This window comes from Oncorhynchus nerka, linkage group LG4 (genome assembly GCF_034236695.1).
Source record: "Oncorhynchus nerka isolate Pitt River linkage group LG4, Oner_Uvic_2.0, whole genome shotgun sequence".
Classification (NCBI taxonomy): Eukaryota; Metazoa; Chordata; class Actinopteri; order Salmoniformes; family Salmonidae; genus Oncorhynchus; species Oncorhynchus nerka.
Genome location: NC_088399.1, coordinates 64,527,831 through 64,544,655, shown reverse-complemented (window position 1 = coordinate 64,544,655; position 16,825 = coordinate 64,527,831). Strand labels below are relative to the sequence as shown.

General features: G+C 44.4%; 1 protein-coding gene across 1 annotated transcript in view; it reads left to right on the top strand.

The window, feature by feature from the left end:
* LOC115128426 (semaphorin-6D-like) overlaps nt 1-16,825 on the top strand; it is a 97,418-nt gene that overhangs the window by 58,143 nt on the left and 22,450 nt on the right. Inside the window, 8 exon segments of the mRNA XM_065017751.1 lie at nt 9,342-9,556; nt 11,163-11,277; nt 11,492-11,549; nt 12,153-12,209; nt 12,403-12,504; nt 13,870-13,960; nt 14,300-14,422; nt 16,256-16,344. Coding sequence (XP_064873823.1) covers nt 9,427-9,556; nt 11,163-11,277; nt 11,492-11,549; nt 12,153-12,209; nt 12,403-12,504; nt 13,870-13,960; nt 14,300-14,422; nt 16,256-16,344 — 765 coding nt within the window. The 5' untranslated portion in view covers nt 9,342-9,426.

Here is a 16,825-nt window from a genome sequence, read left to right as displayed (position 1 = left end):
CCCTTCCCCTGTTTTCTCACTGACAATCGAATAGAATGACTTTGATGCGATTCGAAAACAGAGTACACCCCCCCCCTTTTATTTCCAATGTGGAATTAATTGTCTCTTCCCCAAACAAAGTTAATAGAATCATAAAATGAGAGCTCTGAATCATAGTGACTTGATCATTTCTTGAGCCCTGCTCTCTTAAAGCTGTATGTTCTTACATTTGCATGGAACACACTTTAGAGTTATGCCTCTAACTTGACCCTCTTGAGGGCAACTGGCACAGGCTTTCGACATATCAAACATCAAATAAAAATAAACGTACCTCCTTCCTTCAGGCAACGTTGGCTCTTTCTTTCCGCTAGCTGTTCGTTTGATGCAACCCCCTCCCCCCCGTCCGTCCGTCTGTCCGTTCCCAAAGTGGTTCTGGCCTTGGAGTCGCCTGGGGAAATTCCATAGATGACGGCCAAGAGAGACGAGAAGGGCAGAAATAGAGTTTGCGGAGGGCAAAGGAATGCGACGTTAAGCCCAAAGTGTGTGTTTCTAAGGGGCTTGATAACACAGGGCTTATGTTACCACTCCACCTCCCCTCTCACTGTACCCTATTGCCCAAAAGGCTACGCCCTCCGTGCCAGAGAGAGAATATGAATGGGAGTCATTGATTGATATGAATAGTGTTGTGTTGGTCAAGTTGCACACAGATGGACACGCGCGCGCGCACCATACGCATGCACGCCGATACACACATACATTCACACAGCCAATGGATCCCCCATCCTTCATGAGCGATGGCTCTGCAGCTCTCTACTGCACACAGAGTAATGAGAACTTCAGGTCTGTGGAGCCCAGTGCATTTATCACATGCTCACACTTAATGGTCCCTCTGCCAAGGCTTAGCACCACGCCTGCTAGCCGCCCGCTACAAACAGGACTGTTTGTCTCCCCCGTCTCTCTACAGCTGTGTGGATGTGTTTGTGTGTGTGGTTGGGAGTGTACTCTCACTGTTGATTAACACTTTCTCGCTCTTTCTCCTGTGGTCTCTCTCCAAAGCACTGCTTTCTTTCCTCATTTCATCCATCTCTCCATCCCTCCCTCCCTCTCATTCTCCCCTCTGTGTCTCTTTTCTAGGAGAGAAGGCTCTTTTGGTGTTTGTCCTTCAGCATGACACCAGGCAATGAAAGATGGCTGCTGGATTAGCTGTCATGATGAAAGCTTATCCCAGTTTTTCTCTCACGGTCCAGTGCCTTGTTTCAAGGCACTCTCTCTATGCTGAACAAAAATATAAATGCAACAATTTCAACGGTTTTACTGAGTTACAGTTCATATAAAGAAATCTGTCAATTTAAATAAATGAAATGGACCCTAATCTATGGATTTCACATGACTGGGCAGGGGCGCAGTCATGGGTGGGCCTGGGAGGGCATAGGCCCACCCACTGGGGAGCAATCAGGAGTTTTCCCCCGCAAAATTACAGATATAAATACTCAGTTTCGTCAGCTGTCCGGGTGGCTGGTCTCAGACGATCCCACAGGTGAAGAAGCTGGATGTGGAGGTCCTGGACTGGTGTGGTTACACGTGGTCTGCGGTTGTGAGGCGGGTTGGACGTACTGGCAAATTCTCTGGCATCAACTCTGGTAGACATTTCTGTAAGTCAGCATTTTAATTGCACGCTCCCTCAACTTGAGACATCGTAGTATTGTGTTGTATGACAAAACTGCACATTTTAGTGGCCTTTTATTGTCCCCCAGCACAAGGTGCACCTGTGTAATGATCGTGCTGTTTAATCAGCTTATTGATATGCCACACCTGTCCGGTGGATGGATTATTTTGGCAAAGGAGAAATACTCACTAACAGGGATGTAAACACATTTGTGCACAACATTTGAGAGAAATAAGCTTTTTGTGCATATGGAGAATTTATGCATTGCATAAATATTGCCAAATCATCAATGTATTCAATATTTTTTCAAAGGAAACACCTCTCTCTGTGAAGGACTCTTAAGAACAAGCATTCACACACAGTGGATTTCTTTGTTGTATATCAAGACAACTGAACAGAGATTTGTGTTATCCGTAGGCTGATCTCCACCAAATCCATTTTAGGCCTATTGAGCCAGAGGGATGATCTTGCTGAGGAACAGGCATTTTGACCTGGTTTTCCTCTCTCCTAGAAACCATTTGTGATAAACAGCCTTTGACTTGCCATGCGTTTCGGTTAATAACATGCCAGACAGTACCCTGTAATATCTGTAAGGTGTCATTACAATGTAAGAGCATGTACAATGATTAAGTACTTCACCGTGGCGTAAAGCGTCAGGAAGCGAGTAGACGAGGTTGTGGCATTTTACGGTGCCTAGCGCTGTATTCAAAATGGAGGGCTTAAAAAGTGCACAGATAGATCCCATTGATTCATAACCTGTGAATTTACATTGGCTGCGGTTAAAATGGAAAATCACTCGTACGAAGTGATCGATCTATTGTGTCAGGAGGATATCGGGAAGCGGTGAGCTCAGCTTTGTACCAAACCCTCTCCTTTCTGCTTTACCCTGGAGGAAAGGATTCTCCAAAGCCTCTTTGTGGAAATACAGAACTCCAGACTCAGCAACGGCTGGTCTTTGATTCCTCCATACCCTCCCTGCTCTCATCATTCTGTTAGATCAGTGGTCAGGCCGTTTCTCTATTTTAATGTGTGGCAAAAAAGTTAATATGTCTTTTGAAACAATGTATTTTCTGGGCTTCCCTCTTTCATCTCATGTTTACTAGATTTGGTTTCTTTGTACTGTCTCCAATTTTTTGATAAACAAGGCTATTTATTATCATCTTTGTGACAGAACAGGCAAATACCTCTGTTGCTAAGCACAAAAGCCTTCCGTTGTTAAGTGAGAAACACCAAGAAGCATGGCTGAGAGGGGAGAAACTGAGAAAATATGCATTTACAATCACTCAGTGTTTGTTTGAGCTTTGAGTGTTTATGAAAAACAGGGCGAGACAGGGAGAGAATTGGAGAAACCGATAGACCTGGTGAAAAAATAAAAACAAAGCCCTGTTGAGAAAAACAAAGAAATGGAGACCAAGGGAGAAAAACAAAGCAGGCGCACAAGACAAGACACAGACCTCACATTATCCTAAAACGATCCTGTCTGGGCCTGGTGTGCGTGGTAGAGCTGACGCTGTGATGCTCAGAGGAAAACGCTGGCACTCATCTTCAAAAGGCCTCCTAATGATCCCTGAGGGCTGTGAGAGGAAATGGAGGAATGAGCACAAAATGAGCCGCAGCCCAGCAAAGCCGCTGACCACTGGGATATTCCCAGGTCGCGCCAGGGTTCCGTGACGGATCTAGTTTCTGCCGCCAAAGCCGATACTTGGATTTTGCCGGGTGGGTGGCGAGTGGCTAGGAAGAGATTGGCAGGCAGTTGACTTGCATAGCAAAGGGGCTAGCCGTGTCCCATGGATCATCAGAGACCGGGGAAAGAGCAGTGCAAGACACACACACACAATTGAATACTGAGCTGCCAACTCCATCAATTCATACACGGCCACTGATCAAGCTTCATTCAGAAAGGTTACTCAAGTTCAACACGAGCAATGGCCAGTACCATCTGATCAGTAATCCTGTGGGAAAAAAAAGAAGTTTTGTTTTACATAGAACACGCAGCCATTGATGTGTGCTACGGACAACATTGATTTCTCTGAGCCCAAACATCGTGCTCGTAAGTAGAAACGTATGCAATGCCACCAGTTATTTTAATGACCACTCGTAACGCAACTGATGACGTGCATTTAGATGACATCAGAGGGCATGTGCACTTGATTTGTTTCATTTTCAGGCTCAGGTTCGTTCAACCCATCGTAAAACGGACCCATGCAGTGTAGAAATGTTCAACCTGATTTTTATATGCCAGGATCTTTCAGTCAATATATCAATGCCACACTTGCTTTTTGGTGCACTTGGAGTTTACAGGTCCCAGTACAGTTGTAAAAGTGTATTTGAATGGTTGCCAAGCTCCACACACACATACAGGTCTTATTTGCTGTGTGCGTGTTTTGATCAGCCCTGAGTGTGATATGTTAGTGCTTGCTTCAGATTGTTTCACTGATAATATTCTCAACCGTTCACAGGGCATTATGCTAATTTAGCGAAATGTTTCAACGTGCCCGCACATACAGGACGAGATAAGATTACTTGAAATCTTTGGGAACAGACTTAAACTCCTCTTCAGACTCTGCAAATAGTGGAAATATAAGTTGAAAGTACAGCATTAGTTATGTGTCAAGCTCCATTTCCTATTTGATGATGAAATGGTAGTAGATCATCAGAGTCCACATACTCCGTAAGAGTTTGTTGCCAACATCGTCATGCCATTGCTATCCTTCCTGTCCCTTCATTCATGCTCTCTGCCAGTTGATCTGGCCGTTCCAAGGCACATTTTTTTGCCTTCAACACACCCTGTCTCTGATCATCTATGAGCCACGGTGTCTGCCAGGGTTCCGTAAAGTTCAGCCATGTTAGCGGCCACCAGCACCATTAGGGGCCAACCACCGCTTTTCACAGAACCTTTAGGCTGTTGAAAGATTTCCTTGGACAGGGACTGCCCACCACAAGGAACTAGAGGCAAGGGAAATCCACCGGTAGGTATTAGAAGATTACGTTGTCTTGTCACATAACACAGATTTGAATTTCCGCTTTATCCCAACTATTACTTTGTGATTTTTTTTTCTTGATCGGTGGTTGGAACAGAACTGAAAATGACTAAATTGTTTGAGGAACAAAAGTGGTCTATACTGTTCTGGAGCAGAACCGTTATTTTAAAAGCATGGGAATCGGTTAAAAATGTTTTATCCTCCGGGCATTTTTTTTTTTTTTAAACAGTCCCACAAAAAAATATATAGGAAATGCCTATGCTAAGCCCTCTGTCACCGACAAACATGTTACAGTGTCTAACTGCCAGCCGGAAATCTTTGCTAGTGTTTGTATGCTACCTGCATGGATACACTTTTTAAATGCTAGTTAAGGATACTATAGTTATTACGTTTCACATTGGATTTATTAACTACAAAAAGGTAAAATTATTTTTAATTCTGTTGCCGCTCTGCACACACAAAGAGTGTTAGCTAGCTAAGCCTCCTCCGCCCTATCTCGCTCTCCTCACCCGCATTTTTTTTGTTGCAACCCGAGCTGTACACTTGTAACTTGCCCGCTTCATAGCAAGCTGCTCTATCCGCACTGATTGTTGAAGTCAATGTCAAGCTTAATGTAAAAAAAAATAAAAAGTATATTTGAGGTTTAAAAAGGAACAGAAAGCAATGATATTAAGCCAATTGAAAGCCAATGATTACTTTAAGCCTCAAGATGGTCCTTCCAACCAGTGACAGGTATGCTGTTTACGGTACCCTCTAGCTGTCCCTCTCCCAGTTAAGATTACATACTTAAGCCCTGATCACCACAAATCGGCTGTAAGATTTACCTTACGCATGTAGTTTTTCCCGCAAGGTCTATAAACCAATATTGGCAAAGCCCCCCCTTTATCCTTCCATTGCTCATGCATTGTAAGAACATTTCACCCCCTCAGCTCACTACAACCTAGAGTTCCCAGAAATTGTGTTACAAGATGCTTTTTCCCCAAGTCCACTCAAGTAGTGAAGAGTTAGTCTTGGTGTACTTACAGAAACTCGTTGTGGACCCTCTAGGTGTAGAAAGCATTGCGTGTCCCGAGGGGGCTGTGTTTACGCTAGCTTAGATACGTGGGTTGTTCTCGAGCGTTTGTAGCGTTAGAAAAACTGCAGCTGAGGAATGAATAGCGATTAAGTAGGTACGTGGGAAATGAATGTTGGCTGTCCTAGCAGGGAGTCATCTAATGCAGTATGGAATGACACACCCGCCAGTGGCAAGCAAGTCAAATAGGAAGACTGCCTGTACCGAACCAAGTTTATTTTTGCCGGATGCATAGTTCAAACTTGTCACTTCCGCTCTCTAACAGACTCACAAATGCTGTGAATCCTTCGTGTAGGGTTGTAAAAATGATGCCTTCCTCTACTATAATTACTTTTTGCCCTTGACTTCAAACCAGGGGTAACCCCCAGACTTCGCAGTAACATGGGACGCAAATGAGAGGAAATTAAGCAATTCACTTAACTCTTAAGTCTCTAGATCTAATAACAAACATGAGGGCAGCGACCCGTGTTGTAGTCTGTAGATTGAAGACTCTCTTGTTTGTCCGTAGGTCATTATAACCCTTTTCAACCATGGCACCGGTGTAGTCTGTGGGAAACGATCCTTTTTCTCACAGAGCCCGAGTACAGTCCAAAATAAAAAATAAGAGTGAGGAAAAAGTTGGACTAGTCTCTCGATATAAATGGCACTCTGAGGATCCACATTGACACAAACCAAATGTGCAGGGGAGGTTTTGGAACTATGTAGTACATAACAGAGATTATGTGTTTAGGTAATTGTGGTGTAGAAGCTGGCGGACGCGTGTGGAGTGATTTTCATGGACCGTAATCAGTCTCAGCTGAAGTGAGGTTTTCCCCGATCCTCCAAAACCTCAGGCGTGCGCCGGTGACCGCAGAGAGAGGGTTGAGAAGTTGAACCGTACGGTGACTGACACCCACGCCTCTGGTGGAATTTTAGGGGGAGAGCTAGATCTCTTCTTTTAAAGCCTGAACATCATTCTAGAATAGTTCATTCCTGCAGTTGTTCTCCTTTCCACTTAGGGGAGCTAACTTCTTGCTTGAACAGAAGAACCTCAAGTTACACTCCCCTCATGTATTTAGACAGTGAAGCTAACAATGTGACTTTATACTCCAACATTTATACTCGCGGCAGTGCAGAATGTCACTATTTTATTTGAGGGTATTTTCATACATACCTGTTTTACCGTTTTAGGAATGAAACCACTTTATGTATCTAGTGTCCCCATTTTTGTCATAAATATTTGGACAAAATGACTTAGTGTGTTAAAGTAATCAAAAGTTGAGTGTTTGATCCCATATTCTACATCAAGCTTGTGATTCTACAGACTCCAGTTATGACTCCAGACTCCAGGATGCCAGTTACTATTGAGAAAACAACCCAAAACAAACTGCAAATGGGTCCAACGAGTCTGTAGAGTCACAAGGTTGATGTAGTCATTGCGTGCCTAGAATATGGGACCAAAACCTAAAAATTTGATTGGATTTTTACATGTCTGGTGACTGGTCTTTATACATTTACAACACTTAGCATAGCAAACGGAGGCAAACCTCTTAAATCAATCCAAGATGGCTTCAGTCGCCTCCTGTTGCGGTTTCATACAGTACTTTTGATCTTTTGCCTCTTGACAGGAAATGTCCCCCACGGTTGTGACTACCACAACTCAGGCAGGCGCCACCACAATAGAGAACAAGTTGAAGAGCTAGAGTGAGTTTTTGTCTCCGGGGTCGTTGTTTCCCAGCTGGGAGCTCTTAGCAGCGCCGTAACAACCACTCTATTGGAGAAGATGGGAATGCATGTTCTCACTTTTAGCTCCTCAACTCACTAGTGAGGTAAGCTGAAGGTGGACTGAAAAGCAGCTGGGCCTTAGCGCACAGTCATACAATATGACCTTGGTTTTCCCAGAAAAAAATATACATTGTTTCATTTGTTCTATTATGTTGTTCTGGAAACAAACCTTCCATACTGTACAGTTACAACATTACCTCTTTTCATGTGTCGTGCTGATTATGCTAGTCAGTGGGGGAAGTTTTGAACTCTTCCCCTCTTTATGTAATATGATCACAAAAATTACCTCAGACTTTCCAATGTTACTTCCTCCAAACATGGATTGAATGACAACACAGGTTGCCTCATTCATGCATCTTCAGTCTGACTGTAGAGGAGCAGTAGGTTGTGGGTGTAATCCTTTAGAGTAGAGGCTACCCCGAGCCACAACGTAAACACGACTAGACGCTAATGCTAATCCTTATCATTTATAGGGGGGCATGACTGGCTGACCTCGCGGCTAAGCACAGCACCTGCACGGAATCTAAACTAGGATGGCGTAGGCTAATTGATATTGATGGCGAGAGCTCCTGTTTGTTGACTTTGGGAGGGCAGTTAGTTAGCGCGGCAAGCTAACATCCTGTCTCTAACGTAGCGTTTCCCAAACTCGGTCCTCAAGACCCCAAGGAGTGCTCGTTTTGGTTACACGGCTGATTCAAATGATCAAGGCTTGATTATTTTTTAATCAGCTGTGTAGTGCTTGGGCAAAAACAATAAACATGCCCCCTTTGGGTTCCTGAGGACCGAGTGTTGGAAACCCTGCTCTAGCGAGTCAGTGGAGAGGGTCAGAGCGAGTCCAGAGGGTCAGGATTTTAGAATGTTAACCTAGTAATGTATGATGTTGTAGTAAATCTAGATCTTGCTCTGTCCAATCCACTTGGTTTATCAACTTGATGCAGCCGTTTACAATGTGAAACGTTTCCTGTGAGCTAATGTGGGACATTATAAAATGAGTCAAACAACTTCAATGAAACTATATTAATTGACTCGTTCAAAATGTCGATCGACACGTCTCTATGGTCCATTGGACTGATCTGTATTGTATCTCAGACAGAATGACCTTTTCCCGCCAGCGGCTCCCTCTTGTCATCGCTCTGGCTGTGTGTGTTAGCGCTGTATGTTAGTACTCTAAGAGGCAGATGTTGAAGTTGGCAGCCGTTCAGACCATCTGGGTTCCAGCTCGGACCGTTCGTTCCTCATTGATATCGTTTTGACGAAAGCAGACAGCCTGAAGTCGGTCATTAATATTTCTGACCAAAACTGTCTGGTGTCAGTCTGACCTTGGAGAGAGAGAAAAAAAATGTTTTTGTGATTATTAGTGTTTAACGTTTAGTTTTAGGAGTTCTGGACTGCTGACGGTGTCATGTGTTGATAGACCAGAACATGGAGACAATCATGTGAAACAATTGTCCTGTGTGATTTTTATTGTTGTGCATTTCTTTCAAATATTGTAATGAAGAATACATTTTGTTATGCTCGCAGATTTGTGTTGCCATTAGATGCCATCAGGCTATCATGAATCATAACTGTAGCTTTTTTTTTTTGATAATACAAGCATAAAATGCCTCTTGTCCTGAAATTGTATCATTCAATTAATAGACATCGGCTCCTGAATAAATGTTCTTTAAATCAAATCGATTTAATTTGCGAAGATCACTAGCCAATTGAGAAAAGGTCCTAAATTGAGCAATTACAGATTTTGCATGACATGTCCGTCTCTGCTGCATGATCTGTGAAATAGGTTTTCATGTATAGTCAAACAACGTGTGTGTGTTCTATGACCCCTTTTCGTCTGACTGAACTTAATTCCTCTCTTCTCCGTCCATATTTCCCTCCGCAGACAGGGCTCCCTTGGATCGGAGCCCCACACCATGACTTGCTGAAGCCGTCTTTGCTGCTACCCAACCCCCTTCTCCTCATTCAAGATGGTCCCTCCGAAACGGATGAGGAGGCGTCTCCTGCTGGCAGCCCTCGCACTCACTTCCTGTCTACTGTCCGCCATGGCCACGCCCTTCCCCAAGGACCTGGAGCCAATCAACGTTGTCGGATGGGAGCGTGAGTAGCCCCACCAGCTCCCTGATTGGCTTAGAGTGATTTAAAAGGGCAAGTGGTGTCATGTTGCATATTTTTCCTCTGTGATATAAGGGGATTAATTTAGTAGCACGGGACTGGTGGTTAGTGCACTAATATGATGTGACATATAAATCTACCCCAGAGTTAAGGGAGGAAGATTGCTGTGATAATTATCACCAGCAGCACGCAAGGAACCGATACCCTATTTGCGTGGCCTAAGGCTGGCTCAGAGCCCTAATGCTACCTTGTTAATACATTGATGAGCCGAACTCAGGCTGTAGAGTTGTCCTGCACGAGAGATGAGTGTGGAGGGATGGTCTTGTGCAAATTAAACACAAGATTAGATTAACCAAAGATGTGCACTCAAAATGGCCATCATTGGATTTTGAGTGGGTGTTGGGCATAGTTTTCCCACAGTTCTCTAACTATACGTGGGGTCTATCGGCTCCAGGAGGTGTGGTTTACATGGGAGTTAATGAGCCGGACAGGTTCTATACATTATTGGTGTGAGAAAGGTGGATAAAGAGAGGCGAAGGTGAAAGTGTCGCTGAGGGGCTGTCATTGGGAGAGTGGCATTAGAAAGGAGTTGGTTTGCGCGGTCAACAGCTTCAAATCGCGGAAAGAGAGAGGGAGTTTAGTGCGCTTCCAGTATGCACAAATCAAAGTCCAGGAGAAATGCTGAACATTTCCGACCGAGATCAGCTCTTATTTGCCGGATGTAGTAGCCTAACGCACCTTGAAACCGATTTGACTACGGATATATCTCCTGACATATTGGACAGTGTAAATGACAGCATCAGACCGATCTACACAAACTGGGAGTGAGAGTGGACTTCTCAAGGGCATTTTGTTTGGTCTTCACCCCGCGTGTTGCGGGTTGGCGTCGTCTTTGCCATCGACGAAATGCCAACAGTCTTATCATTTAATGAACACTTTTGCCTCGTCATCATATTTGCTGTTGTGTTGTCCAAACAAAGCATTTCGACAGAAGTTTAATCTTACGGCTACAGTATGTGTTTTAATAATTGCCATTTATGCAAATTACTTGCGCCAGAACTAGAGTAGCAGACACTTTATCTTGGCTCACTCATCCCGAGCCAAATAAACTATGGATCTATCAAACCTTCATCTACCCTTCAGCAGGGTTGTGTTCATTAGGCACCACACGGAAGAAAACGGACAATAAAAACAGGGATTTGTCCAATAAGAAATGCTCATGTTTTCAAAAAAATGTATGTTCCGTGCCTTAATGAACAAGACTCAGGACTGGACACAAATGGCGAGAGCGGGGACTAGCAGAGGTTTCTGTTCATTACCTTCCCTCCAGTCTGACCTTTAGAAACAAGCAGGGCTCCTGAACCTGGATCCAGTCCACAGAAATAATAAGACATGACTAGAATGGAAAGAGTTTGACCAGAGAGTGACTGGTTTAGTTTAGCTACGCCATATCCGTTTATTGCCACTAGCAACTGAAAATCCAACAAATACTACATTATTAAAGATGTAAATACCATAGCAGTTGGGGTCATGAATTGGAAAAATCTTTATGTATGTGATAATTCAGCTATTCTTTATATGATCTTTGTAGACTCCTACCTATGCCCAGGGTTCCAGGGGCTGGTGTCGGACAATGACACAGCCAGACTAGGCCTGGACTTCCAGAGGATGCTGAGGATCAATCACATACTCTACATTGCTGCCAGGTCAGTCAGCCAATCCACTGCCTCCGTTCTGGTCCACATGTTAACAATCCCAACCAATTAAACATCACAACCAGACTAACCAGTCCCGGGTCTGTTTCCCGGACACTGTAGCATTTTCAATGGAGAATCCGGGAAACCGACCCTTGGTTTGGCCTTATATTTATGAGACTGTAACAGCACACCCTGACACTAAATCTTAGTCTTTACCCCGCAGGGACCATGTCTTTGCAGTAAACCTGACCACAGCTGATGACGACTTCGTCCCCCAGCTGGTAAGTTACGTAAATCAAACAGTCAATCAAACCTCACATGGCTATGCAAGATGGAATACAACGTAAAAAACTAAAGAGGAAATAACATGGCCATGTGGTTTATTACTGCACACATTTGATCTGCTTGTTCTCTTCTAAACACAAAGTACCCATAATTTATTTGCAACATCAATAATATTTGTTTGTAGAAGTACCACAGCCTGGCCCCTAGTGAGTTTTCCTCACTAATGGACTTGCCTGCAAACAATGGCCCTCAGCTTGGCTGCTTCCCCAGCTACCTCCCCCTCTGTTTGACATGAAAGACCACAGTGGAGAACCCTCGAGCGTAACCCCAATATGGCAGAGGTCCAGTAGTTATACCCAGAAGCCCCTTTTCATATCAGCTTCCCAGAATCCCCCGCTGTTGACGGGGCGGCGAAGTCGAGTGACGCTCTCAGCGGGCAGACCCCAAAGGTCACAGAGAGGCCTCTGACAGGCTATGGCCACACGAGCACATTCTGTGATTGCGTCCGGTCTCTTTCATTTAACTCTGGGTGTGGTGGGGCGTTCTCTAGAGCATGGTGTGGTGTCATATTTAGTCCCCACCCCTTTCCTGTATTGCAGAAGCTCACATGGAGGTCCAAGGATGTGGCCAAGTGTACCGTGAGGGGTAGAAACAGTGTGAGTATCGATCACCATCTTCCTTGTGTGTCTACTTTGAGGTCAGGAGAGAAACTCTCCCTAGCAACATAAGTGAACCCTATAACATAATTGGATGGTTTCAAGGCTCCATAATTGTATTTGTGAATTGTTGTGATACCCTGTAATGCCTGAGTGCTATTTTAACTATCTATCCTGTGTTTTTCTTTTCCAGGATGAGTGCTACAACTATGTCAAAGTGCTGGTACCGCGGAACGATGAGACCCTGTTTGCTTGCGGCACTAATGCCTTCAACCCCACCTGCCGCAACTACAAGGTGTGTGTGTGTGTGTGTGTGTGTGTGTGTGTGTGTGTGTGTGTGTGTGTGTCTAGGTGGGGATGTGTGCTGTTAATTTCTTTCTTTCATCAAACCTTTAGATTCTAGAGAGCCATGATTGACGTTTGTTAATGTCACTCCAATTAGAAGGCTGTGATTGCTGATTTGCGGGCATGCAGAGACAACGAAGCTAGTCATTATCACAATGCCACAATTTGAGTCTTCGTTCACCCCCTTTTTTTTTGCTAAGCCTTTTGTGTGTTCAGTCCTCTTGCATTGACAAGGTATAATTGCTACCTGGGCAGTCGGTTTGCACTTCGAAATGATGTCAATGTAGACTGACTTAGTTTTCATCACTCATTACTTTTTTTTAAATGAAAGTCAGCGCCATGCTTAATTTTTCACTACTTTTTACAATATGGCTGTAAGAATTCATCTGTTTATTTTCATAAAATACAACTGGCATACATAACATAGTGAGATTGTTGAAAAGCCAAGAAAGATGACTTGTCTTGTCATTTAGCATTAGAAACTAGAGGTAATTACAGCTCATTGAAGGCAGTGAGGTGAAGCCAATCAGACAGATGTTGTCTTGTTTTCCCTAGCACTGTGTGTGGGTGTGTGTGTGTGTGTGTGCGCGCACTCCTGCTCCTGCTTTGCCACAAATAGGAGACTGTCCCCAGAGGGACTGGAGGGGCAGCCAGATCATTTATGAGTGCCAACAAGGGGCTGAGCAACCACAGCCGTGCTAACAAGGGGCTGAGCAACCACAGCCGTGCTAGAAAGGGGCTGAGCAACCACAGCCGTGCCAACAAGGGGCTGAGCAACCACAGTCGTGCCAGCAAGGGGCTGAGCAACCACAGGGTGCCAGCAAGGGCTGAGCAACCACAGTCGTGCCAGCAAGGGACTGAGCAAGGGGCTGAGCAACAGCCGTGCCAGCAAGGGGCTGAGCAACCACAGCCGTGCCAGCAGCCAACCACAGCCGTGCCAGCAAGGGGCTGAGCAACCACAGCCGTGCCAGCAAGGGGCTGAGCAACCACAGCCGTGCCAGCAAGGGGCTGAGCAACCACAGCCGTGCCAGCAAGGGGCTGAGCAACCACAGCCGTGCCAGCAAGGGGCTGAGCAACCACAGCCGTGCCAGCAAGGGGAGCAACCACAGCCGTGCCAGCAACCACAGCCGTGCCAGCAAGGGGCTGAGCAACCACAGCCGTGCCAGCAAGGGGCTGAGCAATCACAGTCGTGCTAGCAATTCCACTAATGTTGCAAAGGAGGTATTGGGGTTAAGGGGTTTGTGTAGTGCTAGTTTCAGTCCAGGCCCTAGGCCATAATGACGACAGAGAACTAAGTTTCCTCTCGCTCACACAGATGACCACCCTGGAGCAGGTTGGCGAAGAGGTGTTGGGTCAGGCGCGCTGTCCCTTCGAGTCGGGCCAATCCAACCTGGGCCTCTTTGCTGGTGAGTGGCTGAATTTATACATTTAGAGTTTGAAATGTCAATGTTTTGCCCATAGTCCATTAGCAATACAATTTTGTCCAAAGCCTAAGTGTTAGGCCTTTTAGGTAGGTCAAGACGGAAGCCTAGTTTTATGGCTAAATCGATTAGTCATAATACATCTGAGCATTCTTATAGCATAAATGTAAGTGTTTCATATATGAATTGGTAAATAGATATGACATGGACTTGTCTTTTATATAAAGCTTAACTATTTTAATTGTATTGTCTTACTATGACTTGCTTTTTTATACTATCTTACTTATTAATTGCTATATTTACTATACACACTTTATTTTCTAGGTGGTGATTTCTACTCTGCCACCATGACCGACTTCCTGGCCAGCGACGCTGTCATCTACCGTAGTCTTGGCGACGACAGCCCCGTCCTGCGGACCGTCAAGTACGACTCCAAGTGGCTCCGAGGTCGGTCACGTGAATGTCGTGTCTGTCAGTGTCCTGGTTGGGGGTGTGTCGATTTTTCAGCCCAGTACCAGAACACCCATTTTAACTCACCACTGCATCATCAAGTCCTTACCTACCCAGCCATCACAATGTCTTGAGACCTGTCTTAGCAAAGGACGACACGTCTCTATAAACACATATGGGAAATATCAAGACATTTTTATAATTTGTTGTTTTCATTTTTTAAATTCATTATAAATACTAATCACTCACTCTACGACTTTCGTGCACATCCATAGCCCCAATTGTGATGGACACAAAATCAAAGTAATCAAGATTTTTTGACCAAAAATAACAATTTCAGAAGCAACAAAATAACTGTAGCTGAAGGTGGTATAGAGCTCCAAACAACGCCTGTCTTCAAGCCTTTACAACCAGAGATAGTCTTCTCTTGTTTGGGGATCTCAGATATCCTCTTCCTTAATCTGTAAGAAAATCAAATGTAATTAGGTATCATTAGGTACCCTGCTATTTTCGCGTACCATATTTATGAACAGCTCACCTGAAGCGTAAAGCCCCATCGTCCGCGAGGTCTTACCGTTTGACACCAGATAGGACGCCAGCTTTTGTCTATGTCCAGTCTGAAAATAGAATGAATCAGTTAAGCACTCCTGTTCTCATGGGAAGAAGTGACCGTTGCATGTGTCCTGGTCCTTTTTTGTTGTTGCTATGCGGTGTTCTCACTTGTATTTGCTGGGTGACCGCTTACCTTCGTTTAGTTGGGTGGCTAACATGTCTTCCATCCTCGTATCCTGACAAAAGAGACGTGGGCCGTGTCCATTACACAATGACTACCAAAGCACATGTGAAAACAAGAAAGCAGATGCAAGCATCCGTCATAACGTACCTCGTCAGCCTATCCATGCATGAAGGTCACTATAAGTCCAGTCTACTCTGCAGCACGTGAGGTTGGCAGGGCTGATCAATAAAACAAGAAACATCTATAAATGCACCAGCCATTTATCCATTTATTTGGGAGATGTTATTTAATGTAACATTTAGATGTATTCTCTGTTTAATAAAACTGCACAGGAAAGACCAGAATTAGTCGCCCGGTTAACGAGAGTAGGTCAACTTTGTCTTGAGACATCTTAAGGTGATCGGTGGTGATGGCTGAACGAGCATCGAGGTTGAGACCTTTGACATGATCCCGTTCCCTCTTTGTGCTCCCCCATGGACTCCATTGGGCAACTGAAAAAAAAGAGACATGCATTTAGAGATTTGACTATACTTGCTAGCTAATGACAGTTGTTAGCTCGCTAACCAGAGTCTGCACAATGTCACATTTGGTTGTGCCAAAACAAGATGTCTAACATATTTCTTCATATTGACGAAATATTATTTTGGCTAACGTACATTACATATTAAAATGCTTTGCATGCTTTCCTCAAGTTGAAAAAAAAATCTTCCAGGTTTGACAGACTACCATTTGAGTCTTATATCAACTGTCAGTAGAATGTTCCATGAATTTGAAATGTTAAACATTCCAAAATGAAGACTATATAAAGACTAAATCTTTTACATTAGTGTCTTGAGACATGTCTTGACACCCATAACATGTCTGGAGAGATGGCATTGAGTGTTTCTTAAGACGTCTCAAGACGAAGGTGATGGCCGGGTATGTAATTAGTTGGATCTGGTGTTAGTACAGGGTTGGCGCAAATGCCTGAACAGCAAGGACTCCATCTCCGGCAGATACAGATACTCCCCAGAAAATGATGACTCCCCATAATGACTTTCATTCGATCTCACCTCTCACTTCTCCCCTCTTGTTGTGTCTGCTTGCCTCCCCAGAGCCCCATTTCCACCATGCGATCGAGTATGGGAATTATGTCTACTTCTTCCTCAGTGAGATTGCAGTGGAGTACACCACCCTGGGCAAGGTAAAAGGGTGTCAGTGATAGAACCACAAATGTATGTGCAGTCGTGGCCAAAAGTTCTGAGAATTACACAAATATAAATTTTCGCAAAGCCTGCTGTCTCAGTTTGTATGATGGCAATTTGCATATACTCCAGAATGTTATGAAGAGTGATCAGATGAATTGCAATTAATTGCCAAGTCCCTCTTTGCCATGCAAATGAACTGAATCCCCCCAAAAACATTTCCACTGCATTTCAGCCCTGCCACACAAGGACCAGCTGACATCATGTCAGTAATTCTCTTGTTAACACAGGTGTGAGTGTTGACGACGACAAGGCTGGAGATCACTCTGTCATGCTGATTGAGTTCGAATAACAGACTGGAAGCTTCAAAAGGAGGGTGGTGCTTGGAATCATTGTTCTTCCTCTGTCAGCCATGGTTACCGCAAGGAAACACGTGCCGTCATCATTGCTTTGCACAAAAGGGCTTCACAGGCAAGGATA